This window comes from Misgurnus anguillicaudatus, chromosome 8 (assembly GCF_027580225.2).
Source record: "Misgurnus anguillicaudatus chromosome 8, ASM2758022v2, whole genome shotgun sequence".
Taxonomy (NCBI): Eukaryota; Metazoa; Chordata; class Actinopteri; order Cypriniformes; family Cobitidae; genus Misgurnus; species Misgurnus anguillicaudatus.
This window is the reverse complement of record NC_073344.2, coordinates 19,364,785-19,387,365: the sequence shown is the minus strand read 5'-3', so window position 1 is coordinate 19,387,365 and position 22,581 is coordinate 19,364,785. Positions and strand designations below refer to the sequence as shown.

Sequence of the window (22,581 nt, the reverse complement as noted above, 5' to 3'; positions counted from 1 at the left end):
ACTCTGTTTTTGTCTCCCTATCTCATCCTCGACCCCGAGGACAATGACACAAACAGACCCAGTTCCTGTTGCTGTGAAGGTTCATCGCACCACTGATCTACTGGCTGTCCTTCAACGTGATGCCTAGCTGATGCGCGACCAACGACCACCGGCTGAACCAGTTTAATCCGCTTACCCGCTTCCTATCCCTACCGTATCTATATATATAAATATATTAATTTCTCCCAAGGGTTTTCTCCTAGGGGGTTTTTTCGTCCCAGGGAGAGTCAGCCAACTTTGGCTTAACTTAGCACTTTACTGTATACGTTACATTATTAATACGCTAGCTTGTACGGTTTAACCTTAGCCGCTATATTCTACATCTTATATTATCTATTGATTTTCTGTGTTCTCCTTTACATCTACTCATGTAAAGCTGCTTTGCAACAATTAACAATTGTGAAAAGCGCTATATAAAATTGAATTGAATTGAACTTATTGCATGCCTAAGCGATTTACGGTGTCCTTGTAGATTTGTTTGAACAAACACAGCAAGCAAAAACATAGAGATATGTTTTGAACATTTATTACTGTCCCGCTTGTAAATCACCACTATACTTCCTGTAAACAACAAATTCTTGACATACTTCAGCCGAACACGATCAATCCTGACAGTTAACTTACGACATCAGACGTTTATCCACCACGGTCACATAACATGAATATACGTCAATAATGTTCCCTATTGTCTGCTTTGTAACCTTAAATGAACTCGCCACGAAAACAAATGCCTCCAGTGGACACTCCATCCGAAAGAAGCAACGTCATGTGCCATGACAAACATATTTCAGGTTATGCAGGCTAGACAGAGGTAGGTAATTCCAATGAGCCTGTGTAGAAAATATTGGCATGGCTATATTATATCAGAGGACATGTCTTTATTATGCCCGTGGGCTTCCATTGCTAGTGATATGAATTATGTACATTCCCATGGGACACAGAATGGGTTTTAAGCATAAAGCATGGATCCTGTGCTTGATGTCTGAACATAGCACTTAAGTTACAGTGAAAGGGATAGGTGCATCCCAAATCGCACACTTATCTGTCTGAGGCTTACTGAAGTCATGTTGAACAAAACAAATAACAAAGACATTAAAAGAACAGTGCACAAATTGATTTTCATTGACCTCCATTGTACTTTGTGTTTGACGTCTTTGTCATCATCTGGACTTACTTCCGGTTAGTAAAAAACCATTAAGTGTTTCATTTGGGACGAGACTACTCTTCTAAAATTCATAATGTATGCTAGATGGGTGAGTACATAGTGCATAGTTTAAGTGCAAAGTAGGGATGTCAATTTATGCAATTTATTTAAATTAACGATCAATTAATCAAATAATCGTTAACAGTAATGGTGCAATAAGCCTTTACAGTAGTGGCATATAGCCAATGACATTAAAGTGTGCGTAAAAATGGCAGCTTCCTCCCGCGAATTAAAAGATTTTATTTTGTGTAAATAACATGCTAGTGGGATTGTAAAATGAGTCAATGTAGTTGGTGTTTTGATAAAAATCATCAATTTAATCTCGTAATGACATATAATGACTAATAGACACAGTAAACTGCGCCTCATAACGGGCACTCAGCACAGTCGGATGCAATTGCGTGCGTCCATGACAAAATAAAAGTTTCATTATCATCAAGTGTTATTTTTCTTGTTGTTCACATAGCTTTCTGAGTCGCTGATCGCTTGTTGTAATTACATCCAAGAAGCACACAAAGGGCACTTTTTCCGTCATCACCTCAGCTTTAGACCTGTGGCGTACTTTCAGCAAAGATGCTTATATAATGAAGATTTCAACCTTCCATTAGAAAACCCGCAACAGTGTTTAGCGTGTAGCGCCTCAGCCAGTCAATAATGATGATGATCAATGATATATGTTGCAGGCGTTCAGAGTGTAACAAGTTACAGTTTACATTTTAGTTTCTTACCAGAATTTAAGTTTTACATATTAATCTCTTCATTAAAAACGGGTTCTGGTTTCCTTCTCTGTGTATAGCACCATTAGCAGCGTTGCTCTATTAATCTTGTAGGCTTCCCTGAAAAGGGTCTTTGCTTTCAGTATCCGTGTTTGCATTTTCGGCATCGGACCCTCTCAGATCCACTGCGAATGCCATTTCGTTGCGTTAGCAGCCAGCCTCGTCTCAAATGAGGTTAAAAAGCCCAGGTGTATGTTTGGCATCATGCATCAGTGTGATCATGCTAGTTTAACTTCTTTGCGCTTGTTTAATTTTTTCACCAACTGTGTATGTGCTTTGCGCAGGCGCCGCACACACGTGCTTGCTTTTTCGACAATTGTTACGTTTTATCAATTTAATTCTTATCGACAATTAATCGAAGATCGATTTATTGTTAACATCCCTAGTGCAAAGTATTGCATGTCATTTGGGACACAGCTGGTGACTTTTGGGTGATTGCTAAGTTGTTACTTGTTGGCCCAAATCAGCGCCAACACCTGACAATATCTCACATGTTGGTGAAATGTTTTTCATTACTGTATTTATTTACTTTCCCATACCAGATGCATGTGACTTCCTGCTATTCCAGATGTATGAGACTTTTTTAAACCAGTCGGTATAGCGAAATATGCTTTCTTGTGCATTTGTCTTGGGTTTAACATCCAACCTAGGAACTCAAAGTTTAGATTGAGTTCCTAGTTCGAAGGAAAATGTGTTCAACTTAACTAACATTGTAGACTGATGGAAATGCGCATGACCCCTTTAATACCAAAGACTTGCTTATTAGCATCATCCTGGTACAAATCCATAAAGGAGACAGATGCCCAGCCATATGAATGGAGCTTTAAAATTCAAACCCTCAAGACATTGTCGTCCTATTTGGAGTGCATTTGTTGAGAGTATTAAAAACATTACCCATATGTCATTGTATTAGAACAGAATGCCAATGCTGGGCAAAGAGATTTCAAGCATTGACGTATTTATCCATCAGATGCAACTTTGATGGCTGCAAGTATGATATTTGCATATGCAAGGACATTGTATTAGACCTTCATGGAGAGAATATTATGTTGATGGACAGGAGAGATGCTGCTTTCCCAGCCAGACTTCCAATTTTCTCACAATAACACTGTCATTACTGTGGCCATTTGGTGACACGACATCACAAAGTTTGCCAGGAGCGTCAGTGCCAAGTCAGTAATGACAAGATGTTTGCTGTTTGATCTGTGACTCTCAATCTCCTGGATTTATAAAGCATTTTGTTGTTATCTCTCTCCTAAAGTAGCTCAATAGCTAGAATAGCTCCATTGCTGTAATAGTACTATAGCTAGCCTATATCTCTGGCTCTTATGAATGCATTTATGCACAAAGGTCTGGTTAGGTCACACGGAAAACACCCTGAAATCGCAGTGATTTGTTTGAAAAGGATTGTTGTGTGCGGTCAGACCAGACCTCATCATCTGCACATTTTTCAATCTCCCACATTGAAATGTATCATTTGTGATACAAGGTCCCTTCCTCTCCCTCACGCAATGATGCAAACGCACACTGCTCAGCTCTGATGTCTCAAGCCGTCTCAGACTGCCCGCGGGGCTCTCTGATGTAGAGGTCAAACACACATCGGGGGGAGAGATCGGCCGGTCTGAACAACACAGACGCTGGCATTGTAGATCTAGGGGTGGGTCAGTCTGAGAGCAATAAGCCATAAAACATAAACGCAGGCTTTGAAGATCTAACGCCCAGCCAGCAGGGTTACTGCGAAGACTATCCATATGGACAAAATGCCTAACCCACCTAAAATATGATGAAAACCTGTTGCTAAGGCCGGACTTGCACGGGAGGCTTTTTAAAATCCTGCCCGATTATGAAATATGGTTAGGAGAATCTTAACAGATTTTCTTCTCCTCAATCTTAAAGGGACTGCAAGTAGGATTTTAAGTGTTTTATTAATCAAAATCAATGTCTTTATTCATAAATATGTCCTCTTGGTGCATGACCTCTGCCAGTGATCTGACTTTTCTTTGTAAGCTTAGAATTTCTCCTCTTTACTTACATTGAACGGATAAGTCCAAGGAGGCTTCCATGTCGTTACGCTGTATTGATAAACTATAATAGCAGAGAGGGACAAAAAGCACTAGCCTACCAACGCGTTTTCATTCAAAACACGTGAACCAGCTGAAACGGACAAGGAGATCAGTGGGTACATAACCACTACCGTAGTTGCAACATGCATTTGGAAAGGCGAGGCACTAGAGAGAACTGTTTGTTTGAATGCAAAATACAATTTCACCACTAGATGGGGGTAAATCCTACTTATTGTCCCTTTAAAGGAATATTCCACTTTCATCCAGAAAATCCATGTCATCCAAGATGTTTATGTCTTTCTTTATTCAGTAAAAAAGAAATTAAGTTTTTTAAGAAAAAACATTCCAGGATTTTTCTCCATATAGACCGTTTCATCGGACGCATATGCGGTGACGCGATCCGCGTCTGGTCCGAACTTTCAGTTTCAGTTTTTTTAATGGTCTGACTAGTTGCTAAACTGAACTCTTGAACAAATACCTCGTTGAAAAAATCAAATGGCTTGTCTTCCTAGGTAATCTATGTGTTGTTTATTTTGCTTTTTATATAAATAAACTACGTTTAAAGTATTTTGTTGTTATTTATTCTTAGTGGAGTTTACCGGAAGTTACGTGTTGACCACGAAAGCCACTTGTTTATGTTGTTACTGCTGAAACCGTCTATAGTGGACTTTATTGGACCTCAACAGTTGAAAGTTTCAATGCAGTTTAAAATTGCAGTTTCAATGCAGCTTTAACCTGATAAGGAACACTGTGCCGTACACGGTACACCCCCTCCCTTGCACGTGAGGCTGCATTACGTCATTATTAACTTTGAAGCATTCAATCTTCAAAATATACGGTCATGCGGGACATCGTTGGAAAGCTTAGACTTTAGGGATTCCATTAAGCGCACACACAAAGCATAATATGATTTATAGCAGTCATAAAACTGTAATCTAGTTGTTAGTTACCTGAACCGGGCGGCTCCGATTTAGGATATTTACTTACCTACAAAATCTTCCCTTTATCCGCTTTGGTGAAATTGTCCAAAACAAATTGTTCATAAATCCCCAAAATCCAAGGAAATGGAATATCCAAGCCTTTTAATCCAAAACGATTTGTTCATCTCACAATCTTGACGTTTCTGACCGAATTACGATATAAATAGTGTATACAATTTGTTCACTAACGGACATTCATTCGAATCTCACTTTTCATTCACGATTTATAATGAATATATTCGGATGTCACGTTTATTGTGCAACGTCTGAGGAACAAATACGCCCCCTTGTGGAATTTTAGCTGCAGGGCTCGAAATTGCGACCATTTTGGTCGCATATGCGACCGAAATTTAATCTGTGCGACCTTAAAATATATTTGGGAGCATTTGTGCGACTGCCCATTTTGTTGTGACGCGAGTTGATTGTGATCCTGCGTGCTGGCGCTGTCCCAGGTTTAGTGTTCTCTCCAACGATACATAACCAATCAAATTTCACCATTAAGTTCTTGCGTTTAATGAAGACCGCAGATTGGCTAATATGAGCGTCAGTCATTCCTTGTTGCCGTGAAGCGCGGAAATGTGAAAAGACGAACGCGTCGCGAGCATGACGAGAGCGAGCCGATTACAGCCAAGGTTATTACTATATTTTTTGACGACGATCCGGATTCAAATGTAACTCCACCACCGGAAAATACGAGTTGACGTTAAACCTTTCAGAGAGAGTGGCTTAAAGATTTTGAGTGTCTCCGCTATGAAAATGTAACTTACTGTGTTTACTGTAAATCCTGTGAAATGGCGGAATCAAAACATTTTAAGCGCCAGACGTACCTTGCTTAAACATGGCGAAAGTGCCAAAAATACAAGACGTGTCATGACAAATGTGTTTATTATTGATGGAGACACCGAGCTGTCTGTCAAAGTGTGTTTGATGGTGTATGTGAGCATGCGCTGGTGAATGGACATTCGACAAACATCCTTGTGGTCCATGTTGCTGTGGAATACGACAATGCTGATGGTATGGTTTTGTTGTATTTTTTAAAACATTGCCTATTTAGTAGTAAAAGCATCCTGGTAATGCAGTTATCAATACATATATTTGCCTTCCATATTAGGGTCACTTTTGTAATGTCACAATTAATCAGTGTTTTACGTGTTTGCTAGATTTTCTATGTAATCTTAATCATGTTACCTGTAATTGTTAAATTATTATTGCTGCAATACTATTTCAACAGCATTTGGGTATTAATTTAGGAATTTATGCAGCAAAAAATAAATAAAATAAAATAGAAGACCAACTTTTAAATGCTGGCCATAGGACGTGTAAAGCCCGGTGGTGGTGTTTTATTTTTAATAAAATAAATCTATTGACATTTACATTGTAGTTGTGGTGCTTTTAAATTTTTTGATGGATGCGCCTAAATTTTTGCTGGTGCTCCTAACTCTTTAAAGTTGGGAGCACCAGTGCTACCAAATAAAAAAGTTAATTTTGAGCCCTGGGCTGTTCCATAAGAGGCTACAGGGCTCTAAACGATTCCAACAGAAGCATAAGAGTCTTATCTAGCGAAACAATCGTAATCTTTTAAACCACTTCTCGTCTTGCACTTGTCGCGTGACGCGCCAGAGTGACCTTACGTATTACATAATCATGTTGAAAGATCACGCATTACATATGTGAAACGCACACGGACCATTTCAAACAATAAACCGACACAAAGACATTAATTATATCATTGCACATACAATAACGTCGGAAATGTCCTCTTTCTCCACACTTGTAAACATTGGAGCGGTAGTTTTGCATACGTCATGCATGATCTTTTGGCGTATGTCTGCCATTCACCTCAGTCTCTCATTTGCTGTTGTGAAAGTATTGACATACTGTACTGTGTTGCTATAATAATGTTACTGGGGTGTTGACATGTGATTTTTAATTGTTTGTTTTTTGGTTTTGTTAGGGTGCAAGGGTGTTCTTTGTAGTAGCCTGCAAGACGAAAGTGTGAGTGCAAGTTTTGATGGAGAAAATGTTATTGCATTAGGGGAAAAACCCTTTTTTGCCACATTCCTGGACAAAAAAAATACTTCTAAAAAGCAATGCTTTTCTGCAGAACTTTACATTTACATGTAGGCATATAGCAGATGGTTATATCCAACATTAAGCTTTAAGAAATTTAAGAGGAGATTCAATGGAGAGACGTTTTGTCTAAACAGCCCAACCCCCAGTAAACCAAACAAGTGCAAGTTTTGATGGATAATGTGATTGCACGAGGGAAAATTCCCATAATTCCCTGCTCAGAGGCAGCCCTGTGCCTCCTAAGCACTCTGGCAACACTTGCACTGGGCTCTTACATGCCTCCAGCAGATAGCAGCTGTAAATTGATCTGTTGCTGTGGAGAACACATGCTATCTTTGTTTACGTTCACACACCTGGTAAATAGCTGGTGAAGTTTGATGGTATATTTTCATGTGAATTTTTTGTATGATCTGATTCTTGTGCCTTTCCACAGTTCTGAAAACCAAAGACACAATAGACACCAGATACAGTATGTGTTGCCAGGTAACCACACCTTATGAAGCTAGTCTTTAAGGGAGCCATATTCAGAAAAATTGTTTGTTTATCATCTTTATCATTCAGTAAGATAATCTGTTGTTTATGTGTATGAGAACGTACACGCACGGTTGAATGCACAGCCTCGCAAAGTATAGTTTATTTGACTCGTACATGTACACAGAAGTTTGAATTTGCACTCTTCTGATGACAAAAATTGCATCATGTGCACTGTACACGGACCCTTGCATATGTGTAAAACCGGACTATACTTCGGCCTTAACCATAAGCTCTTACTTTTGTCATTATGCTATATGTGAATCCGTTTGTGCTAGCAATTATAATATTTGTAAACAAATTTATTGTTTAATATCACTATTATGTCACTGTAAAATGGCAGTCCATCAATATTTCACTTAAAGTTAGAATAGAAAATGAAAAGAAATTCAATTCGGTCATCATTTACAGATATCACCTTACTTTTCTAGACTGAATTACCGTCTGTTTTCTAAAAAGCAACCTAGGGGTGTGCGATATGATTTGATTGTGAACTATTAAAATGTCTCCACGATCCACTTTTTCGGAAACATCGTGATTCGTGCCTACATCAAGTACGCGACAAGGCGTGCAACATGAAGGCGAGGTAAGGGTATACCTTTTTCTTTCAAAGTATACTTATCGCAGATGGCCACGTTCGCCACATAGGCAATACAAATGATTTCTTACTCAAATTATTACTCTACCAGACCGTCAGCACAGCACTGATTTGCAACATTTACTGTACATTAAAAACTTTAGGATAAGTAAAGAAAAGTAGCCGATCCACCATTTCAAACAATGTAATGTAAAATCAAGAAAACAAAAAACTGGAATCAAACATTACGGTGATGAAAATGCGCCACAACTCTTTGTTCTTGGAAGAAGTGTAAATAAAAGAAGAGAAAACTAGTGTGCCGATGCTGTCCATTTCCTTTGTGTAATTGTTTGTAGCGGAGTTTCCTGTCTCAATATTTTCTCGCACATGCGCTGCACTATTCGTGCACTTTTCGCGCATATATTTGTTCCCTTGTAGGACTGCATTTTTAAATGGGGGCATTAGTATGGCTGTATTAGGGCTCAGTAATGGCAAAAAAAAAACTCTTAAAAAAACAACATGAAAAGAATCGTAATAAAAATCGTGATTTTGCCTAAACCAACCGTAATATGATATTTTCCCCATATCGCTCACCCCTAAAGCAACCTGGACAATCTGCTTGATATTGTGTTTATGATTAATGGTGCTTTAGGTCCCTTTAGAAGTCTGACAGCCCCAATTTCTTTGCTTGTTTTGTCTTCTGTGCCACATTCCTAATGCTTTTCTGCAGAACTTTACATTTACATTTAGGCATTTAGCAGATGCTTTTATCCAACATTAAGCTTTAAGAATTTTAAGAGGAGATACAATGGAGAGACTTTTTGTCTAAACAGCCCAGCCCCCCAATAAACCAGCCTTAAACCTAAAACCCACCTAAAGTGCTGATTATAGTTGTGTGTACGTCCTATGGCGTCATCATTCTCGTCGACGTGCAAACACACATGCAGACCACAGTAGCAGCGCGACCGTCAATGAAGAAGCAGCTTGGCCAGTTTAAATTCACAAACGAAGATGAAACAGCAGCTTGTTGTGTATGTTTTAAGAAGACCTGCAGTGATGGAAGTAAATAAACAGCTACTTTTGTTGCAGTTTCAGATAAATCCCTCCTAAAATTGGCCCATTTATGTTCTCACCGTCGCAAACTGATTTATTTACCTGAAGGGAGGCGCTCTAGTTGACCAATCACAGTGCTTGCGGTCCGCGTAGAACTGACGCGCTGTAAAAAATTTGCGAGGTGCACGTCAGGCTACGCAGAGGCTATGGATAACCTACGGCATAGACCTTACGCACAACTATACATTGGATTTAAAAGTCAACAGACCCAGGTTACCACAACTGCTGTCCAACATGGTTCATGTCATTTAATGTCTTTTTTGTTATGAAGAGAGTAATTTTAATTCCTTAAAGAAACATTTTTGGATAGTGTGACTGAGTGTTTGTTTTATTAATGTTTGGGAATTGCAGTCTTCGCCCTCTGAAAGAACATTTTCCGATTACTTTTGACTCTTTTGACCTGCGTTTAGGTGTGTGTGTGTTTATGGGACATATCTTACAGACACTTCTTGGTGCCCTTTCTAATTGAGCTGTTCTTCATAAATTAACCAGAATAAACTGTCTTGTTCCTAAATTCAGAGGAGTGAATGAGCAAGAGAGAAAGAAAAAGAGTGTTTTTGAATTTTAAGTATCATTACAGCAAGCTGGGAACCCCTGCTTTACAGCATCATTGCAATTTTGTAAGTTTTGCAAAATTGGCATTACCTGAGACCAATAAAATTAGATTTAGATGTGTTTATACATGTTCTAAAAAAGATATCCAATGCATAATGTATTGAGCAAGGTAATGTACCGTGAAATGTACAATGTGCAATATTCTGCACATCAGTTTATGATAAAAGTCCAAATGGTTTTGCTACATTTACTCTAAAAATGCTAGGATTTTTTTTAGCCTAGCGTTGGGTTAAAAGGGACAAAAGTTCCTATGGCTGAGCACTGTTAGCAACACAAAGGTCTTGGGTTCGATTTCAAGGGAATGCACAGACTGATTACAAATAATATATACCTAGAATGCACAACTTAGTCGATTTGGATAAAAACAGTTGCCAAAATGCATGAATGCAAAAGAATGAAAGAGCAAACGTTGAGCAATGTGTTGATATCCCAGTAGTTGTAAATATACTTTGTATTAATTCAAAAAGAATTAAAGATGGAAGAAAGAGAGAGATGTTTATTAACTCTGACGTTCTCTGTCACTAGATATGAGATAGCAGCATATTGTGCTTTTGCCAGTGTTTCCATACTGTAAACATCCATTTCTTTGAGCCTGAGGGTATCAAAGGCAATTTGTCTATGTATTCTAAAGGTCTGCCTATAAAAATGATATTTGAAAATGTAACAAAACATTTAGTCCCTGAACAAGTTTTTGTGAACAATGTTTAGCGCATATAATTTATTTGAATGTATTAAATTTCATCCTCTTCAGTTGTACAGCACCATTGGGAGCATTTTATTATGTTAGAGCTTTAAAACCTTCAGCAGCAAACAGAATATTTTTGTTTTCATTTCTGTCTGCACAGACTGTTCAACAGGACAGCAGAGTACATGGACAGCATGTTTAAATTTCAGTAAAAATTGTCTTTTTATGATTTTTGTGATTAGAAATGTCATACACCCGGCACAATCCCGGTGTCTTTTGCTAGTTTTAACCCGGCACAATGATCATTTTCACATTCAGCGCCACGTTGTTTAAAAAGCAAATGCATTTGTGCCCAATTTTGCATCCATGGGCATTCTGGTCTGAAAACGAGGTGTGTTCAGGCGCATTGCTGACGCGTTGCTATTTTGAGGCAACTAAAATAGACTGCGCAATATTGTTTTTGTTATTTAAAGAGCATTTTAGTAATATGCACATATTAACAGGACGACAACCCGGGTTTGATTATCACACACGTGTTTGCGCAGCAGAACAAAAATGCTTTTAAATATGAAAAAGTAAAGGATTAAAATGTAAAAGATTATTATCGAGTCTCTTAAACATAAATGAGGACCGATTATGAGAGGTTAGAAGGCGTAAGAGCATCTGTAGCCTGGTAAGTAAATAAATGCTTTAAACTAATTTTGCATATATTTTTCAATGTTTCTTAAATGCTGTCCAACGGATTTATTGTACATGATGACTCTGTACCTGTGGATATGGTGAGATGAGAAACAATTTTAAGTAGGCTAATGCTTTTTAAAACACGGCGCTGTCCGAGTGCTGAAACGGCTCTCCGCACGTTTGTAAAATCTTTATCTCTTGTTGAGTACAAACCTTTTCTTGCATATTTGCAAATTATTTTATGAGATTACAATGATACTGTAAGATATTACCGAGCCCCTAAGGTTACATTGAAGTAAAAAAATATGTGCTCACTTGCAACTTTCATGTGCTCACGCTAGGGCTGAACGATACATCGAATTTTCATCGTCATCGCGATATGAACTCACGCGATGAACACATCGCAACAGACAGCCTTGACGCGATGAATGAAGGGAAAACAGTAAGCGCATGTAATAAACGTTTGACCTATCACGTTTAGTCCTGAAGACATGTGCTGCGCCCGAAATCGCCTACTACCATACTATATAGTATGCAAAAAGCACTACATTGCCTACTATATAGTATGGAAGTAGGCGGTTTCGGACGCAGCGATGGTTTGCGCGTTCATGCTATTAGGCCAATCAGGGGAACCCCCAAGTCAGCTACGCTCAGATTGATCTATCACGTTTAGTCTGTTAGCAAAAACTATGGCAGAGGAAGGAGAGAAGAGTGAGGAAAATGTGTTGTCAGACGAAGACCTTGTGGTGAAAATGAACAGCACTTCAGCTATATCATGGAATTATTTTGGATTTAGGAGAGATGACGCCGCAAACTCAGGTACTGTGGAAGCGGTGATTCTCATATTGCGTCTATTGCGCGCTCAAGTTCATTATTTCAAATGTATGTGTGCTCTGGAAGCGCCGCGGTCGCGACTCGCGACACGCTCGTTTTTTCCAGGTATTTCAAAAACATTTTAACTTTTCAGAATGACACAAGCTCAATGTGCAGGTCATGTGACAATAACCTACGTGTCTAGTGTTTTCCACGTGTTTGTGAATGGCCCCTAAAACATAAAAAAAGATATATATTTATCGCAACTCACATTGTCATCGGAACATTAAACAATGTCATCGCACATCGCAACTTTTCCTCACATCGTTCAGCCCTAGCTCACGCGAAACCTTCGCGAAATCGCATGTGAAAGTTTCACGTGAGCATGTGAAAGCCAAAGTTTCATGTGTGCACGCGGTAATTTCACGTGTGTATGCGATAGTTTCATGTGTGCACGGGAAAATTTCACATGAGCACGCGAAACTAAATGCGGTAGTTTCACGTGAGCACGCGGTAGTTTCACGTGTGCACGCGGTAGTTTCACGTGTGCACGCGAAAGTTTCACGTGTGCACGCGAAAGTTTCACGTGTGCATGCAAAATGTTTCACGTGTGCACGCGATATTTTCACGTTGGTGCATAAACCATTTTTCCCGTTGTTAAATTAGCAAAAGTGGAATTGGACACGCCCGTTTAGACGTAATGCATATTTGGCATTAATTTGTTATCATTAAAAACAGTAAATTATAACACTGAGAGGTCCTGCATGACAGCTTGTCATCTTTCTAGGTTAAATGAAGGGATCATGATATTTGGAATCATGAATATTATTGAACTACTTGAAATAACATCTTCACATCATAGAAAGGTCAAAACAACTATCTCTTCAAAAATATGATAATTCGACCTTCTTTATGATCTCCTTTGTGATTATTCATTCCAACAGCATCTCAATATGTCGAACATTTCTTCATCATTTTTTCATTTATGATCAAATGATCTAAGCTCTGCTGTCCACGCATTATGTTCTTACTGTACTTTTCATCTTTATGTCTTTTGTTGTGGTTGCTATGGTTTTCTTTAAAAGTAATGAAATACATTTTAAAGCAAACCTGTGAAGCTCGATCTCAGGTAGAGAGAGAAAGAGAGAAAGAAAGAAAGAGAGAGAGAGACAGTGAGGGAGGGCAGAGAGCAGACGAGAAGGAGGGACAGATTCACATGCTGGAACAGAGACATAAAAACACTTAGCCGCTGTCAAAGAGAAACATACACAAAGAATCTCCTCTGTTTGAGGAAAACTGGCAGAGGAGAAAGAGAAATTCAGTGTTTTAGCTCTGTGGACATCATGGCTCAAAGGAAGAGGAGCTTCACTTTCGGAGCATATGGGGGGTAAGAGAGACCACTGGGTATTTGTGACGTGTGTGACAGATGACTTTCCTTTTTTTTTGGTGGATATTACCATGCTGTCATAGTTAAAGAGATAGTTCACACAAAAATGAAATTGAAAGATAATGACAATGCTCGTTGCCAAACCTATTCCTGTGATACCCAAAAGAAGTCTAATTGATTTACATTAATGCATTTGGCAGACGCTCCTATCCAATTCAACCTACTGTGCATTACAACAAGGTGTACGTTTATAAGTATGTGTTCCCTGACTTTGCACTGCTAATACCAGTTGAGCTACGGGAACATCTTAAAAAATGTATGCAATGCTTTTTTCAATACAGTAAAAGCAAATAATGAAAATTTGAATCAATGCCGAGGTCATAGGTTTGATTTTCCAAAAAAAAAAAAAAAAACACACAATGACAAAAAATTGTATTGATGTAATGCAAGTAAGTCTTTTGATTTATAACTACTTTTATTTTAACAATAACAGGACATTTCTTTATCAGTTAAACGGCTTATTTATTCCCTTGATTTTTGAAACTATTACTTGTACTAATTTGTCTTTTACGGTTGCACGTGCTTGTTTACGTTATGTTTGTTTTGCCACCCGAAACCTCATTGTTATGGTTTGGTAGGAATGCGAACAGATTGACATGGATAAAGTCACGCATCACTTGAACTTGTTTCGGCAACAAAGTAGGACAATAGATGGACAGATCACACAGATATTAGCGACCTCATCTTATCTCTCTTTGTTGAAACGTTTTTAGGCACTTTTGCATGGTATGAGTCTTAATGAAAAATATATTAAGATTGCTTGATGCCCTTTTGACATTTACACATAAACACAGAAAATTTGGTTTTACTGGTTTTCATTTAGGATTGTATAAGTAATCTGAAACTGGTTCCGTTTGATCTGGTTTTGTTTACTAAAACTAGAATGTGAGGTCACTATTTATTCAAACATAACTTGTACAAACAAACATAGATCCCACTTGCTGGTTTATAAGTCTTAACATTAAACATGGCACTTTTATGAGGTCAGCCTGTGATGACGTAATTCATTTTCAATGTATTAGTGTATAATTTTTTTTCACAATACATGATTCCTAAACAGCTTCAGAACAAATAGTGTTTATTTTTTGTGTATATTGATTAAAACTGGACCCACTGTAAAAAGTTGTTGCAACTTAAAAAAGTAAGTTATATGGTTACTTAAAAATTGTAATAATTTTACGATTATTGCCAAATTATTTCCTGGCAAGACCAGTAGTGTCCCCATTTTTTCCTCCATTTTCCTCTCATTGTTATTAGTGAATAGAGTTGGTAGAAGCACCTAGTGAAAATGATATGGGTCAATACACAATACTGGACCCACACTGTAAAAAGTAAAAAGGTGGATCAACTTAAAACATTTAATTGGTAACAATTGGTTACTTCAATTGGTAAAACTTTTTTTGGTGTTAACTATTGAAGCCATTTTTAAGTAAGCTAATATTTTTAAGTTATATGAACTTAACTTTGTTGCAACTTAAAAAAAGTAAGTTACCTGGTTGCTTAAAAATTTGAGTTTAATTTAAAAATATTAGTTTACATTAGTTTTTTAAGTTTAATTAACTTGAAATGTAAAATGTAACTTACTTTTTTAAAGGGGCCATGGCACAAGACTTTTTTAAGATGTCAAATAAATATTTGGTGTCCCCAGAGCACATATGTGAAGTTTTAGCTCAAAATACCATATAGATCATGTTAAAAATTGCCACTTTGTAGGTGTGTGCAAAAATGTGCCGTTTTGGGTGTGTCCTTTAAAATGCAAATGAGCTGATGAAATTCAAACACTGATCACAATGATAGTGGTTTGTTGCAATTAAAACTCAATTGTACTAAATGGCAGTGCTGTGGTTGGATAGTGCAGATTAAGGGGTGGTATTATTATGACATCATAAGGAGAGCCAAATTTCAACGACTTTTTTTTTCATGTGCTTGTACCAAAACTAAGGAACTGGGTTGAACTTTTTCACATTTTCTAGGTTGATAGAAGCACTGGGGACCCAATCATAGCACTTAAACATGGAAAAAGTCAGATTTCCATGCCATGGCCCCTTTAAGTTGAACCAGCAAATCTTTGTTTTTTTGTAGTTGAAATATTTAAAAATGTAAATGCAAAATAAACTCTAAAAATGCTGGGTTATTTTTATCCAAACGTTTCAAAAAGGGACAAACCCAGCCACCCGGTTACAACAACCCAGCGTTTTGGGTTAAAACAACCCAGAATTACAAACCAACAGTTTGGGTTCGTACTATTTTGACCTGATGCTAAGTCGAAATCTGGGCTCTTACGACATTAGAAGAGAAACCAAGGAGATATTATTACCAATTATCAATTGCAATTACACCACCGCTGTGAAAAAAACAGTATGTCTATTTGAATAATCACCAAATTTATGCATCATTTATTAAAGTTACCAAACACACCACAGGTCACCTGCTCATTCGTTTCTCATTTGATGTTGGACAAGTAGTATAGGTTATTTAATTAATGAATGTAACAAAAATAAAGTTTAACTTACAGCAGTGAAGGGGCCCTGAGATAGTGCCAGGAGGGCCCCCAGTTTAATGACATTTTATAAAATACATTAATTTATCATACATTCTGTCTATTTATATCTCAGAAAAATAAGGCTACTAACCAACAGCACTGCATTGTATAATGTTATATGTTTTGTTTAATTCAAATTTTAAGTTTTGTAATGTTTAATGTCATATTTTTTTTTGGGAGGGGGCCACAAAAGGATGCACCTTACACAACGGGGGCCGCACGCCAAAAATGTAGGAGAACCACTGACTTACAGTACTGGTTTTCTTTCTGTAATACTATTTTATTGTCTATGTTACCAACAGGCTAAGATTGTGTTTTGACCCATATAGTGTATAAAAACTTCACAGTGAGCAAGTGAGAGTGGCAAGGAAAATTCCCACAGTTATGTTATTTATTTATTTGTATGTTTGTTTAACTCAAAATAAATCAGGATCAGATGTTAATTCTCTCATAGTGCAATTTAACACAGACTTTAGCTCTGGAGGGGCAACTAAATTATCAGATTTACCGCTCGTCCTTTGCCAAACACAAGGTTATGGAAATATTTGTTTCTCAACCTGAAGCGTTACTACACATTGTTGACATAACAGCAACACTTTCCCTTTAACTCAGCAGAAGGTCGAATAGCATGCGACTGACAGCCTACAGATTCCGATGATGGTGTGACATGTAAACTTTTGATCAAGATTATTTCCAAATTAATTCCTGGCAAGATAGAGGTCCACATTTTCCTCCATTACAATTCATTTTGTGTTATTAGTGATAGTGAATAGAGTTTGTAGAAGCACCTAGTGGTCATAAATAAAATGACACCCAGGGGGACAGGATGATATTTTAGGTTGGGGGTGCTACCAGCTTTGATGTCACAGAGGTCCGGACTACGGTAAATCTTTAATACAGTATCCTCTCTGAATTAAAAATAATTATTTTAAACTCTTTGTTATAAGGGCATTGGTGCAGCCTTTTATATTTATACTTTATACTGGCAGATACTATTTGCACCTCAGTATTTCTGCATATTAAGAGGATGCAATAATAACAGAGTGTAAATGTATATAATGTTATTAAAGTTATTAAGTGGATGCTGTATTATTGAGAGAATAAAATCCCTAACCCTATCCAATAAATACTTTTATTTTTAGTACACTTTTTAGGCACTTAATTTCAACTTTTCTTTATTTTTATAAAAAATGCCTCGCTTAGGAGATAAGCAGTGTTGAGGGTAACGCATTAAGGGCTTGTTATAGTTGTGCGTAGGTCCTACGGCGTAGCCGCGACGGCATAGGATCCGCGTCGGTTTTCATTTATATTTTTGCGTTGTCGTCCGCGTCGACGTGCAACCACACGCGCAGACCGCTGGTAGGCAGTAACCCCCGTGTAACCACAGTAGCAGCGCGAACGTCAAAGAAGAAGCTTAGCAAGTTAACCCACAAACGAAGAAGAAACAGCAACTTGTTGTGTATGTTTTGAGAAGACCAGCAATGATGGGAGTAAATAAACAACAACCTTTGCTGCAGTTTGAGTTAAATCACTCCTCAACTTGGCTCATCTTTGTTTTCACGGTCACAAACGGAAATACCTATGACAGTTTTTTTACCTGACGGGAGGGGTTCTGGTGGACCAATCACAGTGCTTGCGGTCCGCTTAGATCTGACGCGCTGTTAACATTTTTGCGAGGTGCACGTCAGGCTACGCAGAGGCTACGGACACGCTACGGATAGCCTACGCCATAGAACTTACGCACGACTATAAATCGGGCTTTATAAGTAACGTGCATTACGTAATAATATTACTTTTCTGAAGTAACGAGTAATGTAACGCATTACTTTATAAATGTACATATTAATATTTGAGTTACTTTTTTAAAAAAGTAATGCGGGTTAATTTTCAAATTAATTAATTTGATATAAATAAAAACAATGTACTGCATTAAACTGAACATATTAACGTAGATTTACGCACTCCGCCTAGGCAGAGTTTCAGTCATTTTTGCAATGGAAATATGCAATTTCTGAATGTAGAACTTCTCAGTCATAAAAGCCACCTGCAAGGCCTAAAAGAGATTAACTCTCTACAAAGTAAGAAAAAGTAGCGCAAAAGTAACGTAAGCATTACTTTCCATGAAAAGTAACTAAGTAACGCAGTTAGTTACTTTTTGGAGAGTAACTTAATATTGTAATGCATTACTTTTAAAAGTAACTTTCCCCAACACTGGAGATAAGCGAGGTTGGCAAAAATCAGATTTGAACCAGGGACATTGCGTCAAAAGCAAATTTTAGGAGCTCGCATTACCTCATGTATCAGGAAACTATTTGCACTTAGTGTAATAGACACTTCGAATGAATAAATAAATGAACCAAACTTTGTGTTGCATTTACAATCTTGTGAAATTAAAGACTCCTGCAGCATTATACCCCAAAATTATTACGTTTGCTAAAATAATTTGGTTTTCTTTTCATGCACAGCAGCCATTGTGTTCAGCATTGTGGCTGTTTTGCTATTTGGCTTCATGAAAGTCTGGGCTTTTTTAACCACAGTCATTGTCAGTGTTATTAGCACAAACACCAATCTGCTTTCTCAGAGAGAAAACTACTCAGTGTCTCACAACCTCAACCGACCTCACGACAGACACGTGCGCTTTTGTCTAGCAAAACTATTGAGTTGTCCATCAAAACTTTTACGAACAACATGCACAAATTAATGAAATGAACAGTTAAAGGTTTGGCGTACTGTACATCTCTTGCAGATGGCGGAAATGTTTCGAGGGAATTTAGAGATGGCAATTGCCTGAATTTATTGATGACGTGCTTCAGTGGTTTCTCATCATCTCATTGGCCTTCACCTTTCTTTAACTTGAGAGATTGCAGAGTCATTATCACATCAAGTCGAGTGTTAAAGAGGAGTTTGCTGAATTGATTAGCCTTTAGCATTAGCAGGCTAATGGCCTTGGGTTGAGATTTCTGAGTGTTGAATGCGCGAAATCAATTAGCGCCCTTTTTGTGCCATGTCTTCAGATGTGTTACTCTCACCTGCCCACATATGCAAACTATAAAATTGTTTTCTTCTTTGCAGAGTGGACAAACACTTCTCTAGGACAAGACATATATGGTAAGGTTACATTTTATAATTTCATGAATATGTATGCATGTACAGTATAAAACCTATATCCTTTGGCTAAACAAGTTGTTATTATCATGCTGTTGTGTATACAACTTTTTGTTAAAAAATTGTATACACCATCAACTGTGTCATTCAAAGGTCACCCAAAGCACATTTTTCTGTGTGTGCGTGCTGTATTTCATAGGTTTGGATCAGATTGTCAGATAAGTCAGATTCTCAAGCAAGCTGTTTTTGTCTGATTTTTCACCTGCTTGACTAGTGGGATTATTAATATAGAGAAGGAACTGGTTATGTGTAAGGCTGAATTATAAAGACTGTGAAGATAATGTGTCTGAAGAAATTCAGAGAGGGAGTAGAGGGAGTGTGGAATGTAATTATGGCAGGACCTGCGATTCACTCCACGTGTATCGTCCCAGATGAGCACTGTGGTGCATGATAATGTGACCAGGGAAAGACGGCATGCATGTAAACCATCTTTCTTTTACCTTTTCTCTTAAAGGTCTCGTTCTTTCTGCGTTTTAAAGCTTTGATTGTGTTTACAGTGCGCAATATAACATGTGTTCATGTTTCACGTGTAAAAACAATGCAGTATTTTTCACACAATTTACTTATCTGTGTACCGCTGTTTTCACTGTCCTCAAAACGGGCTGATGTCTTTTTTGTTCTGTGAAGTCCCTCCTTCAGAAATACGTAACGAATTCTGATTGTGTAGTTTGTTTAGTGTGTTGTGATTTGATAGCATCTTAGCTTGCCGTTAGCTTAGTTGGCGACTGATGTATTCCTGTGGGCGGAGTTTAGTCAAAAAACTGTTCTAGTGACGTCATTAATGCAGAAAGTAGAGGGCTGTAGTCCAAACCGGCTGTTCGCTGTAGGCTTTAAAAGGCAAAATCTGTTAAAGAAAATATATCGCCTGGCAGTGAACTTTGAGCTTTATCATTTTACAGGGATTATTTATGCCATTGTAGCAACATTACACACTAAGTAGGGTTTAAAAAACGGGATTAGATACACGACCTTTAAATTGTTTCTATTTTTTTTTGTGCAAAAAATCAGCGTTTTCCTGCTTAAATTTTTCAAATAAACACGTTGCATGTTATACGGCATAAAAGACATTTTGTGACGTTTTGAAAATGAATATCTGTATATTTTTATTATCGCTAGTCCCAGCTATAACCAACTATATATTTGACGTTCATCAAATACTAGAGCTGCACGATTAACCGTTAAAAGATCGTGATTGTGAGTTCTTGAGAATCGTGATCTTTATTTTAAGCAAAAGAATCGTGGTTCTCATTTTATACAGAATCGTGCAGCTCTATCAAATACTTTTAACTTCACATCTGCTTAATCCCCAACTCAGGCCATTCTGAAATTTACAAGAATAAATGTCAGACACAATTAGATGGTTTTGTATTTGAGCTCTTCATTTGTATTGGCATTAATGAACATTAACAAAGATTATTAAAGGACAAGTTTGGTATTTTACACTTAAAGCCCTGTTTCCACAGTTTTGACTGAAATTTGGACGTGTGGTGCTGGCCCGGGAGTTTTTGGGTGTTTGTTGTGTCGCCTCCCGCCTCTGCAGTGGCTGCGTGGGTGCGCTGGAGCAACCCTTCCTAGAATGCGTTAAACTTTCGTTTGCAAGGACTTGAAGCTCGCCGAGTGGTCGGGGGTGTTCACTGATATGCTTACACAAAAATCGCTGCAAAATATGCTTTCCAACAGGTGTTTTACCATTCGTTGTAAACTTGTGGACTTATTTTTCCAAACGCCTCACACCCGTACATTCTTCCGTTGAGTGCTTGAATAATAGATACTCCAGCCCAGTTGGTGGCGATAATTCACCAATTTCAGTCAAAACTGTTCTATTTCATCATAAACAATCTGAAAACAGGGCTTTAAGTGTGAAATACTGAACTTGTCCTTTTAATGCTAAAATGATAACTTTAACCCTCTGGGGTCTTTACGTTCATTGTCCCCCTTGAGAAGTTTTGACCTGCACTGACGTGTGCTTTTTTCATATTTTTTTAACCATAGACCGTAAAAAATATGGCATAGTGTCCATGACGTCACCCGTAGGTTTGTGAAGAGTTTTTTCAAGCTGAAATTAGGCGGTGCCTGCTGTCGCAATCTTAGCAAGTCACCATGCATCATTTGCACATAACGAAAATGGGCAAAGAAGCGGTTGTGAATGGAGCTTAGTTTCCAGGCTGCTAAAACGTCTCGGGTTACGTATGTAACACTTGTTCCCTGAAAAGTGTGACCGTGTCTGAGTATGTATATAAAATTTGACCAATGGTTGGGCGTGACATCAAAGACGGAAGCCAGAGACCATAAATACGCCGTAAAGGAACGCCCACTTTATCTGACATATGCCGAAGCGGATGTACAGGCACGCTGGAAGTACACTGTAAAAAAAATCCGTAGAAATTACAATGGTATTGCAGCTGGGTTGCCGGTAAATTACCGTAGATTTAAATTTATGTTATTTACAGGCAAGAGTTTGTTCAAAGTTGAATAAATTTTAAATATTAACACGTCTTTATCTTTACAGAATTAAACTATAAAATAACAGCCTCGTGCAAAGCATTCTGGGAACCAGAAATCATCATCAAACTTTTTCTGTTTTTTGCTTCAGATTTTGTTTCCCAAAATGTTTTGCTTGATGCTGTTTTTCTAGTTTTATTCTGTAAAGACAAAGACTTGTAAATGTTAAATGTTCATTTAACTTTGAACAAAATGTTGCCAGTAATAACATAAATTTAAATCTACAGTAAGTTACCGGCAACCCAGCTGCAAATTTCTACTGAATTTTTTTACAGTGTATGGCCAGGGAGACGCAGTGTCTCGTTCCCTTTTCAGAGAACAAGGGTTACATACGTAACCCAAGATGTTCCCTTTCGGAGGAACTTCAATGCTGCATCAAATCTGACGCTATGGAAAATGTTATACCCAATCCTCCAGACGAAACAGATTGTATAATTTGCCCTCACAATTGCCATGAAGGGCAAAACTAGCTATATGAACCAAAAACATTTTTTGTACCAGGCTATAAACATATTTATTTTTGCTGTAAAGTTGGGCATTTTAACATGGGATCGACTCCCTTTTGGAACCAGCCTCTAGCGGCCAGTCGATGAATTGCCGTTTAAGGCCATTCCGTGTTGGATTCACAACAGATACCGAAAGGTTGCCCCTTGTTTAAAACATAATAATGGCAAATGTTTCATAACATTGTGTTCACCACAAACTGGGCTACAATATTATGTGAGCAAGTTGCAACATATATGTACATGTTTGTATTTTTGAGAGAAAAATGTTTATG

The 22,581-nt window shown here is 37.9% G+C and overlaps 1 protein-coding gene across 4 annotated transcripts in view; it reads left to right on the top strand.

The window, feature by feature from the left end:
• Window positions 1-22,581, top strand: part of rap1gapb (RAP1 GTPase activating protein b) — a 168,820-nt gene that overhangs the window by 94,895 nt on the left and 51,344 nt on the right. Inside the window, exons 1-2 of one of the 4 annotated variants that reach the window (XM_055213653.2) lie at window positions 13,386-13,534; window positions 19,209-19,244. The exons of 1 other annotated variant lie outside the window; for it this stretch is intronic. In XM_055213653.2, coding sequence (XP_055069628.2) covers window positions 13,491-13,534; window positions 19,209-19,244 — 80 coding nt within the window. In that variant the 5' untranslated portion in view covers window positions 13,386-13,490. Of the gene's footprint in view, window positions 1-13,385; window positions 13,535-19,208; window positions 19,245-22,581 lie in introns of those variants that run through there. 2 more of the 4 variants (XM_073870426.1, XM_073870427.1) reach the window with 2 other exon arrangements.